General features: G+C 42.2%; 1 protein-coding gene across 4 annotated transcripts in view; it reads right to left on the minus strand.

The window, feature by feature from the left end:
- WASF3 (WASP family member 3) overlaps positions 1-21,634 on the minus strand; it is a 75,402-nt gene that overhangs the window by 10,834 nt on the left and 42,934 nt on the right. For 3 of the 4 annotated variants that reach the window (XM_055542504.1, XM_055542502.1, XM_055542503.1), the window contains exons 3-6: positions 21,132-21,274; positions 9,416-9,550; positions 7,220-7,373; positions 3,215-3,332 (exon numbers count right to left, since the gene is read on the minus strand). In XM_055542504.1, coding sequence (XP_055398479.1) covers positions 3,215-3,332; positions 7,220-7,373; positions 9,416-9,550; positions 21,132-21,264 — 540 coding nt within the window. In that variant the 5' untranslated portion in view covers positions 21,265-21,274. The remainder of the gene's footprint in view (positions 1-3,214; positions 3,333-7,219; positions 7,374-9,415; positions 9,551-21,131; positions 21,275-21,634) is intronic. The other variant, XM_055542505.1, reaches the window with a different exon arrangement.

Here is a 21,634-nt window from a genome sequence, read left to right on the forward strand (position 1 = left end):
AGTCCTACGCCCCCCTTACAGCCCCTCCACACATGGCTCTGCAATGAACAAATCCAGGTAACAAGATGTTCACTATGGCTGGGGCACCTGCCAAGCCTGGACGGTATGAATGGAAAACAAGAGAGGACAGGTGTCTGCCCTCATGGGGCTTGCGATCTCACCCAAGCTGAACTCCCAACTGTCAATGGAAAGGAACCATTAAAAACTACATTTTAAAATTTTAAATAAATGAAAAAAAAAATAATAAATAAAAATAAAATTTTAAATAAATGAAGATAATGCCTAATAACAATAGCGATAATCTTCACGACTGGAGGAGTCCTGTTAGGGGCATAAACTGGTCCAGTCCTGAGAGGGTCAAGAGCAAGAGGGTGGCACCTTTCAAAATTTTAAGCCCACACTGCACTGCTGGGAACTGACCCTGAAGAAACACCTGTACCTGAGTACAGGTACCCCCTCCACTGCTGTATCAGGGACAGTTTAGAAGCAACCTAAATACTCATTAATTCATTAATTGGTATATAGCTCATGAAGTATCCAAACTTTGGAATATGATACAACTATTAAGAAGAACAAAGTACATCTTTATTATATCATGATATGGATATGTCTGTATCTATTGTACACCTGTATTATGAATGCACAACTGTTACCAGAGGGCAGTTATGCCTGGGAAAGGGAGACACTCACCCCCAAATTTTCTAAACACATGTGTTTACTTCAGGATGGGTTGGGCATTTTACAACTGGCGTGTATTGTCTGAATGCTTTTAAAATCAAGAGAAAGAAAAGGAGGGAGATTTCTCTGGATTCCAACATACCTCCTGCTTGAGAGTCACTGTCTTCGACTAATTAATAGCTATCACCCTTACTTTTAAGAGATGAATGCTGAGGGGGTAGGGACAAGTGTGGTGGTATCTGCCACTCTCTTTACAATGGCTCAGCCTCCAATCTACCCATCAATGCATGGCCGACACACACACACAAGCTGACTATGATGTAACACTGACCCTGACACATCTGCACCTGGCTACACCGCCCACATGAAGACCCCAAGGCTGTCCCCAGCTCCTTTTTACACCTGGATGATCTCAGCTGCTGCTATTTAGAACGCTGCTCCATCCTGAAGCCCCACCACCTCCACGCACACACTCAATCCGCTCAGCCAGCCTCTGCTATCTGCATCTCAGGGACAGACCTCCTCCCCTCTCCACATCCTCCCCGCACAGTCACCTCGCCTCCTGCTGCCACCCCCCACAAAGCCACCCGATCCCTCACTTTCCAGCTCTGCAACTTCAGGCTGACACCAACGTCGTTATTTTCACGACTTAAAAAAATGTTTTTACACCAGCAAACGAAGGAAATTTCATGCTCAGAAACAACGGATGTCTTCTTCCCAAATTTTCTAAACTAATTCTTCCTTCCCATGGGCTTGTCTGTTCCAAATAAGAGTGTGACTCCTGGGGTTTCTAGAATCCTGGGAAATGAAGGCTACCTTGCCTTGTTTTCTGTTCCTATAGAAAGCAGATTTTGTATTAAGAATGTCAAATTTCTTTCCCTCCTTATGAGTTCCAGAGGATGGCATGACTCTTTTTTAATGTTTGTTTCCCCACTCAACTCTCATCTCCATGAGGGTGATAGCCCTTTCTTTTACATCACAGCCTTTAGAAGGCATTCAAAAAAGAACCACTATACGAATGAATGAAGGAGAAATTCTCATCAGAATTTTATGTGTTTGAGGCACACAGGATGAGACAAAACCACCAAGGAAATGACAAATAATTCTGTACAGAGGGTAATCACACACAGTCGACAAGACTGCTTTCCCCTGAAGAACAGTGGCGGAAAAGTTAAATATTTTTGCCAAAATGAACACTGCTGCTTCGAGGGAATTCTGGGAGGCCATCTGAAAGGAGGCATGCTTTAAAGGAGAGAACTTGTAAAGTCTTGGGGTTCTGCCCTGGTGCCATGAAGAGGTTTGGGGATTCAGAGCCACAGGCCTTCAAATCTCCGTTGTTCTTTGGAGAGATCAGCATCTTCCCATTCTGCACTTCAGTCCTTAGCAGTATCTCTGCTTGAATATTGCTCCACTTGAACACCCAGCAACCCTTCCAAGATTCCCCATTAAATTGCTCCAACGGGATGTTCCAGGCAAGAATATTGGAGCAGGTTGCCATGCTGTTCTCCAGGGGATCTTCCCGACCCAGGGATCGAACCTGGGTCTCCTGCATTACAGGCGGATTCTTTATCATCTGAGCCCCCTGGGAAGCCCCGAGAAGAGCACACAGATGACAATCTGAGATATTCCCTCCCAGGATTTGAGGTAACGTTTCACACCTGCAGTCTGAGACTTCCGTGCTCCCTTTCTGAAATCCTGTCTTCCAGTCTCCAGTCCTCTTCCACCCTGAACTGTCACTCCTGCTGCGCCAGCAACAACTAGTTGTCTCAAGCCTGCAGGGAGCCGGCCCACAGAATGCTAATAGGCTCTTAACTCACACACTGGGTGGTCATTTGTTAAAACATCATTCATATATAAAAGGCTTGGCAACTAATTGCCTTTGGAGAATTAACTGATTTTCAGTCATTTAAGTCTAATTTCTGGGCCCCAAAGAGACAATTTTCAAAATAGAAGTTCCTGAACCTGAGGGTGGGTTTGTTCCTCTAAGAGTGTTTGCAAGGCAGGCGCCTCAGTTCTCCTGCCTACGACCACCCCACCAAAGGGAAGCAGCTCATTTTCAGGAAATACTATCCTCTCAGTGTGCTGACCACACATGCTTTTCCATCCGATACAAACCTCTCTCACCAAGGTCTTAATTACAGTTAGGTGGCAGCCCAACAATTAATAATGTTAAAAATGCCAAAAGCAGATAATTCTAACTGATATGGAAGGTTGACTGCTTTATGAAATTTGAAAGTGCAAGAGAAAAGTTATAAAATGCAGTGACAAACAAAACTGAAATTTTTGCCACTACTTTTATGAAAGCAAAGCAAGTTTTAGAGAATAAATCAACAGAATTTATCGCCAGTAGTACTTTATTACTGTGTTAGATTGAATGGTATCTTCATGTGAAGAATGCAACCTCTAGAAAAACTTCAGCACAAAACCCAACATCTCAACTGTTTAAAAAAATGTACTGATCTTTAAATCTCTAATTTCTAAGCAAGCATCTCAATTACACGTTTATATGAACATTTCCCATACTTGAATTCTTTACCTTTTGACGTCTTTTCTCTTTCCTTTTGTCTTCTGTGTCCTGTAGCATTTTTTCTTTCCAGAGGTCAAAGAAATAGGAAGGATCAGTATAGAACTTCAGCCCATCCTTCTTATCATCTCTGTAAATCAATGTATTACAAGTCAGGTGGGAAAAAAAGGTTGTATATTTTCATATCAGAGAAGGCAGTGGCACCCCACTCCAGTACTCTTGCCTGGAAAATCCCATGGACGGAGGAGCCTGGAAGGCTGCAGTCCATGGGGTCGCTGAGGGTCGGACGAGACTGAGCGACTTTACTTTCACTTTTCACTTTCATGTGTTGGAGAAGGAAATGGCAACCCACTCCAGTGTTCTTGCCTGGAGAATCCCAGGGACAGGGGAGCCTGGTGGGCTGCCGTCTATGGGGTCGCACATATGGGGTGATTATTAATGTTCATTTAAACTCACGAGATAACATCTGCATGAGGAATCTGAACTATCCTATACTCTCTGAAGTCTCCCAATTTTCCTTATTTGAAAAAAATGTGTGAACATGCAGTAACAGCAGTTTTTTCTAGAATAATTAAGTAAAAACTACTCTTGCATATTTAGATTTAGAAAACTGTACCCCAAAATCACAATATGGCTCATAAACAGCAATATTTAATACCACAATTATTTCAAGGTATGTTCTGTTTATTCCAATGGGGGCTACATATAGAGAAGGATGGATCTCTTAGCACATATATGTTCACTTCTATTCTGGAGCAACAAGGCTATTTGGATAAAAATTAGCAAGCACTCTTTTTTTAAAAATCAGGTTTGCCCAACATCTATAATTCAATTAGGAAAGGAGCAGAATATTCACGGTGCATAAACGTAACTAGGATAGAAAGTGACGACCTAGATACTTTCCAAATGGAAAGTCTTAGTCACTCAGTCATGTCATGTTGTGACCCCTGGGACTGTAACCCGCCAGGTTCCTCTGTCCATGGAACTCTCCAGGCAAGAATACTGGAGTGGGTTGCCATTCCCTTCCCCAGGGTTTTAAATGGAAGTAACTCACAAAGAAAATTCACTTGCAGCTATTCAGTTTTCAAGAACTGCTATAATTACTATATATTAAAAACTATTTCAAGTTTTTATATGCTACTCATTCATCACAAAGTCAATAAAATGCAGCCAACATGGACATGGACCCAAAGTTGTAATATACATCAATAGACAGAAAAGCTCAAAATAATCATGTTAAGAAGTGAACACTCTATCTGCTAATGCTTTAAAAACAGTATGTGACCTATATATTACCTTCAAGAGGAAGCAAAACATTTTCACTTAAAGACAGCATTTCAATTAGTCATTTGAGGCATACAGAGAAAGAAAAAAAAAATCAGAGAAATAAGTATAGAAAAGAGTTTGTGGCCCAGTAGTCAAACAAAGTGACATGAATTACTTGAGGGAAACTAGTCTTGAAGTCCCCGCTATGCCAGGTTCTCTAAGCTTCTCAGCATCAAATGATAAGCCAGGCTCTCAGGGGTGATCTGGCAGTTCTCTGCCTGGAAGTCGCTAACAAACCAGCACAATCCACTCTGTACTTCAATTCTTTAGTTATTTAAAATCCTCTCTTCCCAATTTCCTAGTGACAAGCAACCTGCATTATTGGGATTTTACTGAAAACATTGTTGTGAAAAATACAAACTATTGCCCTAAGATACTACTAGGTTGTCAATATAGTTGAGGACATAGAAAAACTGAGCAGAAACTTGCTGCAATTTTAAAATGCATAAAATGCATCTTCTTTTTTCAAAAGTGGAGCTAATACTTTGATGAGGAGTTACTACTTAATGGAACAAATATGTATAATAACTTAAGAAAACGTTAACCTTGACACCAGAATATAAGCAGAAATATTCTGTTTATCGCAACTAAACACTTGCTTTTTCAGTCACACTGTACTTATTTAAAACTGCGTTGTCACTGTCATATTTAAATCCAATTGCAAAAGTTTGTGTTTTTTCCTACCCAAAATATTTCTGTATTAATAAAATGTAGGTTTGAGTTGGCATGACTATTTTTAAACACACTATTAAAAGACATTTCTCTTTTCTATAAAACTGAATATACACAATATATATGAGCATCAATTTATTTTTATGCAATTAAAAATTTTAACCACCACAAATATTTAATCATGATCCTGATTAGTCAAATATGAGTGGTTCATTGAGTTTTCTGGGTTTCTTTTTTCCTTTATAACAAAATATTTAGTGAGGTTTCTTAGGAAAATTTTAGTAAGTTCTCTGGCTCTGGAATAAATAAAGCTGAAATTGCCCCCAGAAAAATGTCTGCTGAACAAAAGCAAATTCACAAGTTAAAACATTAGGCTTCCCACCCCATCTCACCTCTCTAGCTTGTCACAGAGCCACGGTTTGAGTTCCCAGAGTCACATGACAAATTCCCACTGGCTATCTATTTTACATATAGTAGAGCGGGAGGCAGAAGGGAGGTACAAGAGGGATGGGAAATGTGTACACCTATGACAGATTCATGTTGATGTACGGCAGAAACCAACACAGTATTATAAAGCAATTATCCTTCAATTAAAAATAAATTTTTAAAATGTAAAAAAATAACTTAGGTTTACAATACTACTATTAATCTTTAAGTTGAGTATCTAAAGACTCCAGAAACATACATTTGTTTCATAGAAAAATGTGGTATCCTGATCTTCTCCCATCACAGCTTCCATGGAATCCCTATTTCATTTCCTGGAGCATCTTTCTGTCCATGCTGAAGAAAGGGATGCAGTCTGAACGACTACTTTCCTAGCAGAGCTGCAATAAAGGACGGATCCAAACATCTCCTTTTGGACCCTGAGAAAGGACAGGAATTCAGACCAAGAGAACCCCTGGGCACTGCCTGAGAAGGGCCACCAGACCGAGGAGAGCAGTAACGGATGTGGAGGACTCAGTGAATTCAGGAAGGTGGGGGCACCACCCAGTGGAGCTAATCCTGGGGGGCTGCGAGGATCACCCCCACCAGTCTAAGCTCATCAGAGGCTGAGGAACAAGCTCTACAGGGGGTGAGAGATGGGGACGAACAGAGAATTACTGGGTAGGCCAAAAAGTTCGTTTGGGTTTTCCTGTAGCTGTTCCAAAAAACCCAAATGAACCTGTTAGCCAACCCAATACATGGAAACAGGAAAGAACTCAGTGATGTGCAGCAGGTCGGAGAGGCATTCTAAAGAGCATTTTTAGTGTCTTCATAGTAATTTTTGTACAATTTATTTTTCATTCTTTTTCTAGGAAGTTCGGTCCTGATAGAGTGTCCTACCAATTCAAATGAAAGGATACCTTCTTGATTCTATATTCACTCTTAGAAAACCTAACGCTGCAGAACACACGTTTCTGAATTAAATAACACATGTCTGCGGGGCTGAAATGCTGAGACAGGTACTTGGCTGCATTAGAGATGAATTATGCAACTCCTTTAAACTTGACTTTGAACGTGAGGATCAACACAATCACACACCATTACTATGTAATGTGCCGTCTTCTACCCAAGATATCTGCATCTGAAAGCTAACATCAGAGCTCACACTTCCCTTGGTAAGCTTATCTGTATTTTGAAATACTCAAACTTTAGAAATTCTGTAAATCACTAATGTCATTGTGGTTGTTTTTGTTGTTGAGTTGCTAAGAGTCGACTCTTTTGTGACCCCAAGGACTGTAGCCCCCCAGGCTCCTCTGTCCATGTAATTCTCCAGGCGAGAACCAACTCGAGTGGGTTGTCTTTTCCTTCTCCAGGGCATCTTCCTGACCCAGGGATCGAACCTGTGTCTCCTGCCTCTCCTGCATTGGCAGGAGGGTTCTTTACCATCTGTGCCAACTGGGAAGCCCAATTTCATCCTGGATAACACTGCAGTGATTATTCTCAAAGTCTGAAAAGATCTTTTCACCACACTGCCCACCTCCCTCAACTTACTTACCTGAGAAGCTCTGGGGACGCACCTGCATGTGGAAGACCTACCTGTACGGTGTAAGGATGTTCAGAGGAGGCGGTTTATCGCTCTGGTTGTAAATGTCAGCAACAGGATTAGGAATGCTGTTCTTTGAAACCACCTGCTGGTCTTGGACTGTGGAACTTTTGAAAGCCTTTTTCATGTTGATATCCTGTAGTGACACTGTTTAGAGAAAAGTCCCCCAAGTCGGGTTATGTGGAAATATTTTGAACCATTTAGAAACAAGTATAATTTGATTCACAATCATAAACATCTCCTAGAATAGCCGAATACATAACATCTATTCTAGCAGAATAATAGTAACTACTATTGTTCATTTAAAATCATGCTTACTAGTATGCACAACCCTCCCTCTGATAAACAACAGTAATCTCTATAAATCATGTCTTTCCTTCTTTTGTGGCAATATAATGATTTCATTGAGCCTAATTATGAGTGCACCATTCTTTACTTAAATAGCATTTCTCAGAAACCACACAGGAATAAAGTTATAAGTGTAATAGGTATGTAAACACAAAGGTTCGGGGTATCCAGGGGGAGGGGAACCATTCAAACAGTTAATACGTCTGCAAAAAATACACAAATGTAGAAAGTGCATTAAGTTTTTCTGACAGTAATATTAAGGAGAAATGGTAAAGCTTTTCAGCACACCTAGAGTCCTGAAAATTAAGCAGCATGATACAAATCTACACTAAGGAGTCTGAGAGAAGCAGGCTAATTACACTCATTTCTTGAGTCTGAACGGCATGCTGCATCTCAGGTATTAACTCATCTGACCTTAACATGACTTTTTGAGGTGGGTGTACAGGCGCATTCACCCACTGGACCAATGAGGCTGACGGTCAGGGGTGTTAAATGACCTTTCCAAGATTGCCCAACGGAGTGGCAGGATCACATAGAGCATAGATTTCCTGACTTGGTCAAGGATTTTTCTATAGGAATATCCACCAAGGAAAGTCATAAGGGAGAATACTGATTGGGAAGGGAATGTAAGGCTATAAAATGTGCTGTAGACTCTCACGATGCTAACCTTTTCCAGGGTAAAGTTTATCACAAGCATCACAACTGCAAGAGTCAACAAAAAGCTGAATAAAGACAAGTATTTTTAAAATCATTTTTTATACCATTTGAAAAGTATATGATTGATTTAAAATATTAAACTCCTTGTCTGAATAGACCCAGTAGCTATTCAAACTTTTCCTTTTAAATAAAAGACACATTTTAAAATCAAATTAAAAAGAGCACATCTCGAACTTCCTACTTTCTGTTGGAAAAGTAAGAATGTTCATAACAAATATTAAAATCTCAATGTTCTACACTTGTTAAATTTTTAGTTCACTAATCTAAATTTGACCTTTGAAATAGATCTGAAGATAAGAAAACATGTTTTTTTGAGTGATGAGGGATGAATTTCATAAATAACTACATTAAAAAAAACTTTCAGTTTTTATTAATACTGCTATTGAAGGCCTAGTAGAAAAATAAGATGCTAGGATCATTTTAATGCCAGGAGAGAAACTGTAACTGCCTATATAAAGGGAAAAATAATTTTTAATTTGAGTGTTTTCTTCAAAGTAAATATAAAATGGCACATCTTGATTTGGGGGGATAGTTTTTTTCAGTCTAATTTCAGTCTTTTATTTGAAAGAGACAAAAAGTGAAAATTTTTTTAAGGGATTGTTGAATTTTAATTTTTTTTGAAACTATCCCAATTTCAGGGAACGTCATCAAAATGACCATCAGTTAACTACACAGCACCTGTGGATATTAACTTTGTTTTAGAGGCCTGAAGCCCTTAATTTCTGGGCAATTAAGTCAGCAGGATCAGCTCAATTACTTACAATCGGTCCTAAGCGGGGCAGAGGGTACAGGGCTCTCTTAGCTGGACAGTATCTTTGGAGTGAATCTGTGATTTTTCCGGTAAGAAAGTATCTTTCCAATAACTACCAGTAACCTCCATTAGGGCTTCTAACACTGAATGCATTCAGAGAGTCCTTTAAAACAAATACTGTGTGTGTCGTTTATTTAAAAATTGAGTGTGGTTCACAAGGTAGACCAGATGTGACTCTTAATTACTAAGCAACCCTGTGCTGTGGGTTTTTCCCCTTGCGTTTCTTCTAGGAAAAGACGAGATGAAGGATGAGTGCACGACCTCGAGGAAGCAGCAGGGTGACTCCCTCCCCGGCTCTCCAGGGATGACCTACCCTCTTCCACTGTGGAATCCAGCTGGGTGACCTTGACAGCGAGGCGATCAATCCTGTCCTGCAGAGAGTTTGCGCGGATGTAGAAGTTGTTGGCCTCGTTGAACAGCTCTCCGAATATGTCCTCAGCATGTTTGCCTGCAGAAGGCACCAACAGGCGGCCACCTGGTCAGAGGCCACACTCTCACCCAAGCCCAACGCCAACCTCCGCACATGTGGTTTTGTGCAAATCATCACAAAATGCATCACTATCAAAGGCCTGTAGGATTTTTCAAAATTTATTAGGAATACTCACACGTATCTGAAAGTGACCCAAAGTTGTAGGATTTTTAAATGACCCAGATAATACAGAATTTTTACTATGAGCTTTCCGACCTCACCAAGTTGCTTCCCATTAAATTAAGCTTCTTTGGGAAAAAATTAGCTCTCATTTTGCATGCTCTGAGCATACACGGTTCAGGACCTGAACTTTCCTTTTACTTCCCAAGTAAACAAATTTGATTCAACACATCATGTTGGCTTCTAAATTCACGATTTTTAACCTCATTCACAATCAGCAATGTCAGCTACCTTATACAGTGCCTCACACTTCCAATGGCATTAAATTCTTCTAATTCATATTTCAAAATCTAGGTATACAATGCTAACTCTGGCCCTCCCTAAAAATCAATACGTTGAATTCTGAGTTAAATTTTTCTGTACAGATCATCTCTTCTTTCCCGTGAGTGAGAGACATACCTCCCATCTTCCTTAAAGTGTAATTAATAACATTTCTGAAAATTTCACAAGATCAGAATCAGTATCTGCTTTCACTCAATTTCCAAATCCTAACACCATTCCTTTACTCACTCAACAAACATTTAATAACTGCCTACTAAGCATGCAAGGTGCATTGGAGAAGGAAATGGCAACCCACTCCAGTGTTCTTGCCTGGAGAATCCCAGGGACGGGGGAGCCTGGTGGGCTGCCGTCTCTGGGGTCGCATAGAGTTGGAAACAACTGAAGCGACTTAGCAGCAGCAGCAGCAGCAGCAAGCATGCAAGGAGCATGAGTGCTAGATGCTACGGTATGAGTACGTTTACTTCTTTAAGAAACGGCTAAACCGTCCTCCAGAGCGGCTGGACCATCCTGCGTTCCCACCAGCAATGAACGAGAGCTCCTGTTGCTCCACCCTCGTTAGCGCCTGATGCTATCAGTGTTTTCTGTTTTGGCCGTTCTGATAGGTGTGTTTTATCTTGTTTTAAGCTGCGTTCCCCTGAAGACTGTGATGTGGAGCATCTTTTCATGGGCTTGTTTGCCATCTGCACATCTTCTCCAGTGAGAGGTCTGTTCGGATCTTTCGCCCATTTTTCAAACAAGTTGTTCATGCTTTTTATTGCTGAGTTTTAAGAGTTCTTTGGATATATTTTGGATAATGGTCCTTTATCAGATTATGTCTTTTGGAAACATCTTCTCCCAGTTGTTGGCCTTCGTCTCCACAATATCTTTTATAGAACATAAGTTTTTAATTTGGATAAAGGCCAGCTTATCAATTATTTCTTTCACTGTCATGCCTTTTTAGTACCGTTATCTAAAAAGTCACAGTCATATCCGAGGTCATCTAGATTTTCTCCTTTGCTATCTTTGAGGAATTTCATTGTTTTACATCTAGGTCTAGGATCCATTTTGACTTAATTTTTGTGAGGGGTATAAGATGCATTGTTTTTATCTGCATATTCTATCAACTTATCACTCAAAAGGGAAGAGAGCCTAAACCTTCCCGGAAGAAGAGTCACCTGGAGCGAGAATAACTGTAACCCTTTCACTGCGCTTTACAGCTTAAACGGTGCTCTCACACTCACTCTCCTTAGTCTTTGCTGTGAACCCTGAGACTATCACCTCCATGGGAGTTAAGAACCACCTGTGCCCACTGGGCGTCCCCAGCTGTCCCCACCTGGGACAGAGCCTTCTGGCACCACCTGTATGATGACTGAGAACTCACGAGCCAAACACGGAGCCACTGCTCCTGCCTTCCAGGTGACTAAGCTGAGCACCAGGTGGTCCGTCCAGACACCGTGCTGAGAAAGTGGGAGGAACAGATGAAACGAGAACGTAGGTCTCCTACCTTCTGATTTCCTGCCTTAGCGCATACTTCCCTCAGCTTTCTTGGCTAGAGATCAGCAACTTCCCATGAATTATCTCAGGTCATGAGACACTTGGAAATGTCCTGCTTACTTAATAAAATGGACTGAAATATTCTGCTGCTTCAATGGTTACTCCTAGATACTGGATAAGCATCTCTTAAGAATTGAAAATTTGTATAATTTCATGAATTCTAACAGTGTAACTGTCTTAATAACAGGAACGCTGTCTGAGGAAATAAGATTAAGAAAGGAATCAATGAACACCACTAAAAATGGGAGTGGGGACTTTGACTACGTATCTCAGCTGAGCAGTAAATCGTTTCTCCTGAAGCTGAAAACCTGCGATGCAGCTCTCTGGAGTCACCTGAAATACTGCCGACAGTCCCCACTCACGCAATATACAAAATGGTTCCAAAAGGTGAACCTATTAAAAAAAAAGTCTTCAGACGAATTATGCATGCTTTTAAACACTGTAACTAGATGCGGCGTCCAATGGTAATGTTTGTTTGCTGCCTTTATTACGAACTTCCCGAGCAAGCCTTGTGTGTCTAATTACCTGATAGACATCTCCATGCTGGTGTCCTATAAGAATCGTAATCCCTGGACAAGTTCTCATAGGCATTCATGTTCCCATTAACTCAAACCCACACCTCTACGTGCAAAGGCATGGTCCGCCCGAGACGAAGCCCCAGAAAGAACAGAGTGACCCGTGACTGCTCTCTCCCTCCACGGGCAGACACCAAACCTCTCCTGCGCTCCACTCACTGAGCTCTGGCCCTTCCCGTTTCTCTCCTGAATTACATCAACAGCTTTGTTTTCCCGGGTCCAGATTCGCCTTCCATCCTTAGATCTGCATGTCAGGATGCTGCTATCCCGACCCTTCACTGCTCCCATCACCTCAACACCAAACCCAAGGCTCTGAGCAGGCACGGGGACCCCGTGCACTTTCTCTCTGTCCTTTTTCTGGGCTCCAGCAGAACACACTGCCTAAACCCTTCCCACTTGCTCACAGATGCCGTTAGTCCTCTGCATGTTCAAACCCCTTCCATGCTGTCCCCTCACTCAGAAGAAGAGATGAAGGCCGGCAGTGACTCAGAAGGTTCTGCTGGGTCCAGCCCAGTGACCTCCAGGGCCCATCCCCTGCTGCCATCTCCCTCCCACGTTCCTCGCCAACCACACGGCCCTGCGGATACTCAGACCTGCCCGCTCCTGCCCAGGCTTTCACATCTTCTGTACCTCCCACTGGGACCACTTCTGTCACCCAGGTCTAGACCCAAATGTCATCTTCCAAGGGAGATGTTCTCTAGCTAAATGGCAATCACCTCTCTGTATACACACTCACAGATGTAAACAAACCCACACACCCCCCGTCCCCTCCCTACTATGTTGTTCTCTGGGCACTCACCGCCACATAGTAAGTTATACACTTGTATTTAGTGATCCTGTTTCCGGCCTGCCTCCTTCCACAAGAACACACGATCCAGGAGAGGGGGACTCTATGTACTGCTGCATCAATCGCCAAGGTCTAGGGCGTGTCTGGCTTATTGTAGGTGCTCAAAAAGAGATTTGAAGAAACGAACAAAAATGCACATACTTAAAACCCATCCTTCGGGAAGCAGACTGGGGTCTGTGAGATCAGAGGCCCCTCCCTGTGTCCTCAGATACCCAGAGGACATCTTAGTCACAGGACGCATCCTACACCCCTCCTCTTGGCTTTTTTACACAAGTCCTGTAAGGGCGTGGGCCACACCCGTGGTCTCTGCACTGATTGCGCTAGCCAGTGCTCAGCATCTCTTGAATAAAAACACATAACCTGCACCAGTGTTTTCTCATTCACAAGGACACAACCAACAAAGGCTCCCTGCTCAGGTACATTTGGGAAATGCTGGACTAGAAAGATTAAACATGTATATGCCTCAGGCATCTCAAAATCTTTAACATGCTCGCGTGTGTTGGGGTTCCGCAGGACAAGCACTGTGCACATCACATTTTCAAACTGACTGTTTTCTGAAACACCAGTAACGCCTTTCAGACTGTTTTCTGAAGCCCATTTGGGAAAACGCCTGCCCATTCAGCTGGACGACCTGTAGACAAAGTACCGTGTTCCAAATGGTTTGGATTCAAGTCTAGCAGCTGTTTTTTTGGAATGTCAGATGTAATCAAGATGGAACCAACTAATTTTTTTCTACTTGACCATTCATGGTTTAAAAAAAAAATTCCAGTGCAACTCCAAGAAAACCCCTTTCCCTTCAGCGCTGCAGAAATCTAATTAATAGCAACAGTGTGTACCACTGACAACTCAGGCATGGACAGCACAGCCTTTTCCCGAAGCGACTTGAATGTTCTCAAAACACACTCCGCAGATGCTAAACAGGCCAAAAAGGATCAATATCACGGACCCTCCACCTTCACTGCTTAATCCTATTTGAAAAAACACAACAGACACTCTACTCCCTTTGGAAGTTCTCGATTTATAAAAACAAACAGAAATTAAAGACTTGCAAACTTAATCTTCTACTAGCTGCTGGAAGCTGACAAGTGACTAAAGAGAAGAAAATAGGAGGAACTATATTTTCTGATGAACGAGAATAAAATGTTGCAACCACAGCACTCAGTTCTACGAACAGTAACTCGTTCGAAGAGCTTAATTTGACTCACTCTTCCAATGGCAAGTCCGATAATAGCTGAACCAAAGTAATTCTGAATTAAAGACCACGGAGAGGTAAGAGCCACTGATTCATTCTTAACTGACAAAGAACCAATTAGGGATTTATCTGTACCACACGAGTTTGAGTCCAAGCTCAAAAAATCTTGTTGGGAAGGAAAGGAGCAAGGAACGGGGCAACAGGCAGAGGGTGATCTCTCAATAAACGAGTATTTGGTAGGAAGGATGCAGACAGGTGTCAGGGGTGTGTGAAGCAGGCAAGAAGCGGGTAATCCCAGTCCTGGAACCACCGCCGTAAGCAGACAGGGCAGGAAGTGCCGGTGCAGAGGCAAAGCAGAGGGCTGAGACGGCAGAAGGGGATGTCTGGTTCTCCTGGAATAGCTTTTATTTTCCCAGTGAAATAAGCAAATCATTCGCTCACAATCTGGGATGGGGGGCTGCGGGGAGAAAAGATGTGAAACAGGCAGGAAACGAATTAGTGCAGGAATTACAGCGTGACTGCCGAGCAGCCCTGAATGCCCACCTGAGGAAGGCTGCCGATTTCATGTCCCTCTCCTTTTCTGACACGAGCACTTAAAGATACAAACTTCCCTCTGAGCACCTCTTTACATAAATCCCACAAATACGTTGGTGATTCTGTGTGTCCATTACCGGTGCAGTGAGAGTTTGCAATTTCCTTTTTGGGTTCTTCTTTGACCCAAGGATTAATTTAGAAGCTGCTGTTTGATTTTCCAATATGTGAGAACTATCTAGAAAGATTATTAGAATTATTTTCTCATTAACATCATGCTCTTGGTGGTATGAGTCTCTTCAAATGTATTATTTTATGGCCAAGCACATGCCCCATCTTAGAGAGGGAGCATTAAAAGAACATATATTCTGCAGGTGGGAGTTTTGTGTTCTACAAACATGGATGAAGTCAGCCTAGCTGGCAGTGTCGTTCAAACCTCCCATATCCTGGTAAGTTGTGATCCTTGGAATCTGTCTTTCCCAGTTCTGGGGCAGTGGTTTATCCTGTGACCTCAGTTCTCTGAAGATCTAAGAGAAGCTGCTGAGATCTTTTCTTGTGCAGGTGGGTGTGAGTTCCACGTCTGGAATGCCAGGCTGGGGTCATCTGTGGTTCCTGCTTCTTTCTGTAACTTCTCTTTTTCTTGATCGAGTGTCACGCTTTTCTCCCTTCCCATGACTCTCCTATTTTTGGCTGGATCATGTGTGTAAAAGGCTGGTAGAGAATGAAGCAGACATAGTAGACCTACCCTTATGAAAGGCCCTGCATCAAGGAGGTACACAGCTGAGACTGCTGATGATCACAGTCATGGACTGATAGAAGAGTGGTGTCATGGTTTGGACAATCTTAGAAAAAAACATTAAAAACCTTGAAAATCTTCCCTCAATGTTTTTAGGTGATAATAACAGTGCAGATCACAATGATCAGAGAGACACCTGTAAGTCACTTATGATACGTTACCGAAGGCCTATGAACTCATGAGATGGGAAGAACACAGCTGATAAAGGCAGAGAGGTTTGATGGCTGGCTCTCCACGTGAGCTAGGAAGAATTAGTTTGCGTTTAAATCCTGCCACGTTACAGTCGGCCCAGGGCGGGGAGAGGTGAGAAACAACCCTGGTGTCATTACTTCTGTTGAGGAAACACTTCTGATGCTCCAGGTGAGTGATGGGTTAGGGAAAACAGTGATGGGTTAGGGAAAACACTTCAGTTTCCAACAGCCCTGTCTTTGTGAGGAGGGGATTCTTCTACTTGCCTCCAATTCTGTGGCCAACAGAGCCTTACTTTACACGTACAGGTACACAGGAATGCTTACCTCCTTCACTGGCTTTCTATTTTTATCCACAAGAAATGCAAACATGTATCTCAGTTTGAGGCAGTAAATTTTTAAAAAATTCATGCTGTTTCTTCTAGTCAACTCTGTCTAGTACATAAACACCTCTTCTCTTAAAGCACCCTTAACCTAGCCTGAACCTGCATGGTGATGAACTTGTGATCTATCTCTTGAATATATTATGTTTAATCTTCCCTTTTTCCCCTCAAATATTTCATTTGGCTAAAAACATCCAAGAAATCTATTCAGTGCATGCCTTCAAAACACTTAAAATCTCTCTTCTGACTAGAACTGCACTTGGTATAATCAATCAATTAACACAACCCTGAACTTCAGATCCAATTACATAAAGCAAATGTGTTACGCTGAAAGCCATCAAGGGAGTATTTTCATTCAATTTAGCATTTGCTTTGATATGAGACATAATACATAAAGAGTATTAATAAAAATATTAATCACTAATTTAAAAACTGAGAAGAAAACAGACTTTCCTTCTCATTTATACAAGTACTTAATGTAGAAATTAAATGGAAAATAGGTTTTGTAATAGTTTTTTTTTAAGAGACTCATGTTTAAAACTGATAGAGTCTCAAAATTTTTATACCATTGGTAAGGATGATCTTATCTCTGTGGGAGGAAGCTTGATGACATATAAGATGAAAGAAATCTTTTTAAAAAAAGAGAGAGATGCCAAAAAAGATTTGAGATGTCAGTACTAGTTTTATACAAGAATTATGACAGTGTCTCCCCAAACAAAGAAACATATATATGCCCAACAGCAAGATAATGGTTATTCATGGTATATCAATATAATACAGTAATCTCTAGCTATTAAAAATGTATCTTAGATGCTGAATATATACCGAGTATAGGCTACAAAACCAGATGTATGAGAAATCACTTTTAGAATGATATATATGAACCATTATCAATGACTTCCTGTGATTAATAAAAAAATTGTAATTTTTTCCTTTCATGTTATCCTGTGCTAAGTTCTCTATACTATTTTATTAGTACCATCAAATATAACCAAAAACTCTGGGCAGGGGGTACCTAAGGTCTAATTCCTTTCCTTGTGCCATCTTGGAGGCCTTCGTAAGAAAGGAAAAGAAAGCTATTACTGCAAGAACGTAGAGAGAGAAGTGGAAACTGACTTGGGAGGCACAGAAATGGATTTGACACAAACGCTCTGTCTCCTTTTTAAAGCAAATTCTATTCGAATTACATTATAATGTCAGAAGGAATTTGACTGCAAGACACTAATTTTAATTGAGCAGCTAGGTGATAAGAACAAGAGCACTCAGATCATTAATCAAGGAAAATGATGAAAAAGCACTCTCGATTCAATGTTAATTGCTACATTAAACTGCCATTATTTGAAGGAAAAAAAATCAATACTCCATTGCTGGAAAACCAAGTAACACACTAATTTCCCCCCGCCCCCTCACTGAAGTAAAGTTGATTTACATATTATTTTCATTTCAGTTATATTACACAGTGATTCAATATTTTTACAGGCTATATACTGCATTAAAAGCTGCTACAAGATAATGGCTATAATTCCCTGTGCTGTATATAGAAGATTCTTGTTGCTTATCTGCTTTATACACAGTAGTTTGTATCTCTTAATCCCATGCCCCTATCTTGCCCCTCCCTCTGCCCACTGGTAACCACTAGCTTGTTTTCTGTATCTGTGAGTCTGTTTCTGGTTTGCAATATACATTCATTTTCTAGATTCCACATATAAGGGATGGCACAGTATGTCCTTCTCTGACACTTATTTCACCAAGTATAATACTCTTTTGGTCCATCCACATTGCTGCAAATGGCAGACTTTCATTCTTTTTTATGGCAAAGCAATATTCTACTGTGTCTATAGCCCGTTGTCTCTATCCATTGGTCGTCAATGGACAGTCAGGCTGCTTCCATGCTCAGTGGTTGTAAACAGTGCTGCTATGAACACTGGGGTTGTTGAAAAACTTTTTCAAGTTAGTATTTACATTTTCTTCTGGATATAAATCCAGGAGTGGAATCACTGGGTCACATGGTAGTTCTGTTTGCATTCTGAGGGACTATTTGGTATCTTTTATCAACCCTGGGATTTCTTTGGAAGGAATGATGCTAAAGCTGAAACTCTGGTACTTTGGCTACCTCATGCGAAGAGTTGACTCATTAGAAAGGACCCTGATGCTGGGAGGGATTGGGGGCAGGAGGAGAAGGGGACGACAGAGGATGAGATGGCTGGATGGCATCACTGACTCGATGGACGTGAGTCTGAGTGAACTCCGGGAGTTGGTGATGGACAGGGAGGCCTGGTGTGCCGCGATTCATGGGGTCGCAAAGAGTCGGACACGACTGAGCAACTGATCTGATCTGATCCCCTCATGACGCTGAACTGTCCCCCTACAGATGTAAAGAGAACCAGAGAGACACCAGAGGTGCACCAGGCCCGAAAAGACCAAAGAGACGCCTTCTGGCCCCAGCTCTGTTCTTTCTCCCCTAGGCCCATGAGACCAGTGCTCCCTAGCCTTTTGGACACCAGGGGACCGATTATGTGGCAGACAATTTTTCCACGGATCAGGGTAAGGGGGCTGGTTTCCGGATGATCCGACACACTAGTTTCTTTGCTCTTTACCTCTAATTTAACATCACCACTGACCTGACAGCAGGTAGTGGTCTGCGGCCCAGGGGTTGGGGACCGTTGCACTAGAGAACTAGTGACTCCAGATTAAAGGACACCCCGGTGTTCAATGGGCCCACCTGGACAGCCCAGGGTAACCTGCTTCTTGTGAGGTGAGTTGACAAGCAGCCTCAACCCTCTGCCTGCTGAGTGACACAGCACACCCGTGGGTCCCAAGGGTGAAGATTCAGATACCCTAGGAGGGGCTGCCCTCAGTCTGCCCTAAGGGGACTCCACGGAACAGACAAGACCGTGTGGGCAGCTCCGCTTACAAACAGGCCCCACAGACGCAACTGACACAACACTGCACACGGAACACGGCACGATTATTAAAAACCGTCATGGTTTATGCTGTTTTCCTCACTTAGACCCCATGCCCACAGACGTTTCAGGCATAAAAACAAGAGACTGAAAAGCATTCTTACAGAAACACATAAAGGCACACAGAAACACGTTCACCCTTCAATAATCTACGTGGTATCCTCCTGTAACACGAATCTACACATTTTATCAACTGCTGCTAAGTCACTTCAGTCGTGTCCGACTCTGTGCGACCCCATAAACGGCAGCCCACCAGGCTCTGCCGTCCCTGGGATTCTCCAGGCAAGAACACTGGAGGGGGTTGTCATTTCCTTCTCCAATGCATGAAAGTGAAAAGTGAAAGTGAAGTTGCTCAGTCATGTCTGACTCTTCGCGACCCCATGGACTGCAGTCTACCAGGCTCCTCCGACCATGGGATTTTCCAGGCAAGAGTACTGGAGTGGGGTGCCATTGCCTTCTCCAATTTTATCAACAACCCCTACCAAAAATCAATTATAATTAGTTCAGACTCCAGAAGAAATCTATTTTGAAACACATTTTAAGTAATTTCCAGGTTACTCTGGCCTCAGCCAATGATTACAGGCATGGATATATAGCAAAAATATATCCATAACAACATAGTACAATTGTTTTAAAGAAAAAAAAAACAACTCATCTATTGTGTTTCTTCTTCAAAACAAATAAAAGTACTTGAGTTGTTGTTGTTGTTGTTGTTTTAAACCACTCTCCTGTGCTTGAGGCGACCAGGATGTGAAATTTCATGGAGGATTTTCTCATTATTAACAGAGGTTCTGAAAATTTAACTGTGAAAACCTGTCACCCAAAATGCAGTGTGAACCATCTAAACCGAAAAGGAGTGGGATGAAGTGAGAAAATAAGATCACGACGTGAATGTAAAAGTTAGGCAGAAAGACTGCAACTTCAAAAAGCTTTGGAGGAAAAGCATTTTCATGCACATATGAGTCTTAAGAAATGGAGTATGCCTTGTGTATCTCATACTAATGTTCAAAACTGGAAAAAAGGGAAGCCCTCTCCTTATGCTTGTGCTTGCTTATGTGTCTGTAACCCATGCGTGTGACGCGTACGTGGCACTGCATATGTGTCACACGGCTCACTGCTGACCTCCATTCGGAATCAGTACCTGCACTTTAACCTTTAGAAGGTTAAAATCAGCAAGTCTCACTGGATCCTCAGGCTGGATCCTCTGATTCATTTGAAATCTTATTCAATCAACAAACACGTATCGAGCCTCCACTCTATGACAGTCACAGCACAGTTCTCAATTCACTACATTAAAAAAAAAAAAACGGTTAGTCCTGTGCGAGTGTAATAAATAACTCATTTAAAAAAAACAACTACCAATTATTTTATCCTTATGTATAATAAGCTTTTAAAAATGAACACTACTTTAAACTACTCATTTGGTCTTATTTGCTGCTACTGCTAAGTTGCTTCAGTTATGGCCGACTCTGTGCGACCCCATGGACTGCAGCCTACTGGATTCCTCCGTCCATGGGGTTTTCCAGCAAGAGTACTGGAGTGGGTTGCCATTGCCTTCTCCTTGGTCTTATCTGCTGCTGCTGCTAAGTCGCTTCAGTTGTGTCTGACTCTGTGCGACCCCAGAGATGGCCGCCCACGAGGCTCCCTGGGATTCTCCAGTCAAGAACACTGGAGTGGGTTGCCATTTCCTTCTCCAATGAGTGAAAGTGAAAAGTCAAAGTAAAGTCACTCAGTCATGTCCAACCCTTAGCGACCCCATGGACTACAGCCTACCAGGCTCCTCCATCCATGGGATTTTCCAGGCAAGAGTACTGAGTGGGGTGCCATTGCCTTCTCCGTTGGTCTTATCTAATCATCTGTAAATCGGTCAGTTCCAACTTGATCACACCAAGCCAGTGTCAGCAGACCAGAGAGGGCAGATAGCTCATTTCACGCCGGGAAATTTTCAGGAGGGAGGAAGGCTCTTTCCTCCAAAGCCTCTTCTTTGGACAATCCCAGAACTACTGAACCGAAATCACTTGGCTAAAGTCATTAAAATTAATACGTCACTGGTAATCAGAAAGGAGGGAGCCCGAGGCGAGGGGACTCACTCAGACTGCTCAGCTGGCGGATGATGGCAGCCAGGGTGCTGTTGGTCACACACTCGAGCTCGCTGGTGATGCCCTCGGGCAGGGCCCCCCGGCACAGGTGCCGGGGCTCGATGTTCCTCTTCACTAAGGGCATGGCTCACGATCTGAAAATGAAAAAGATGGTTTCAGAAGCTCACAGTCCCAGTGTAACACGCCTGGAACTTCGACTCCCTGGAAAGTCGACTCTTGCCCAGGAATCCACTTTATCCTATCGCTTCTGTGTGAGCAAACTGTCTAAACATGCAACAGATGTCGAACTACTTATATAAACGTTACAGATTTCAAAGATGTACGGATAGCACATCCTACTTTTATAGAAAAATGATGTATGCACGATTTCTAGTTAGGCATGACAAAAATAAAATCCTTAAAATTATTTCCCATCTAATTTTGCTTACTGTACAATTAATCTAAACCCGAATTTTTCCTCTGATTTTACTCATTATGCAAGAAGATGCCTGCAC

Source organism: Bubalus kerabau, chromosome 12 (genome assembly GCF_029407905.1).
Source record: "Bubalus kerabau isolate K-KA32 ecotype Philippines breed swamp buffalo chromosome 12, PCC_UOA_SB_1v2, whole genome shotgun sequence".
In the NCBI taxonomy this organism is placed as follows: Eukaryota; Metazoa; Chordata; class Mammalia; order Artiodactyla; family Bovidae; genus Bubalus; species Bubalus kerabau.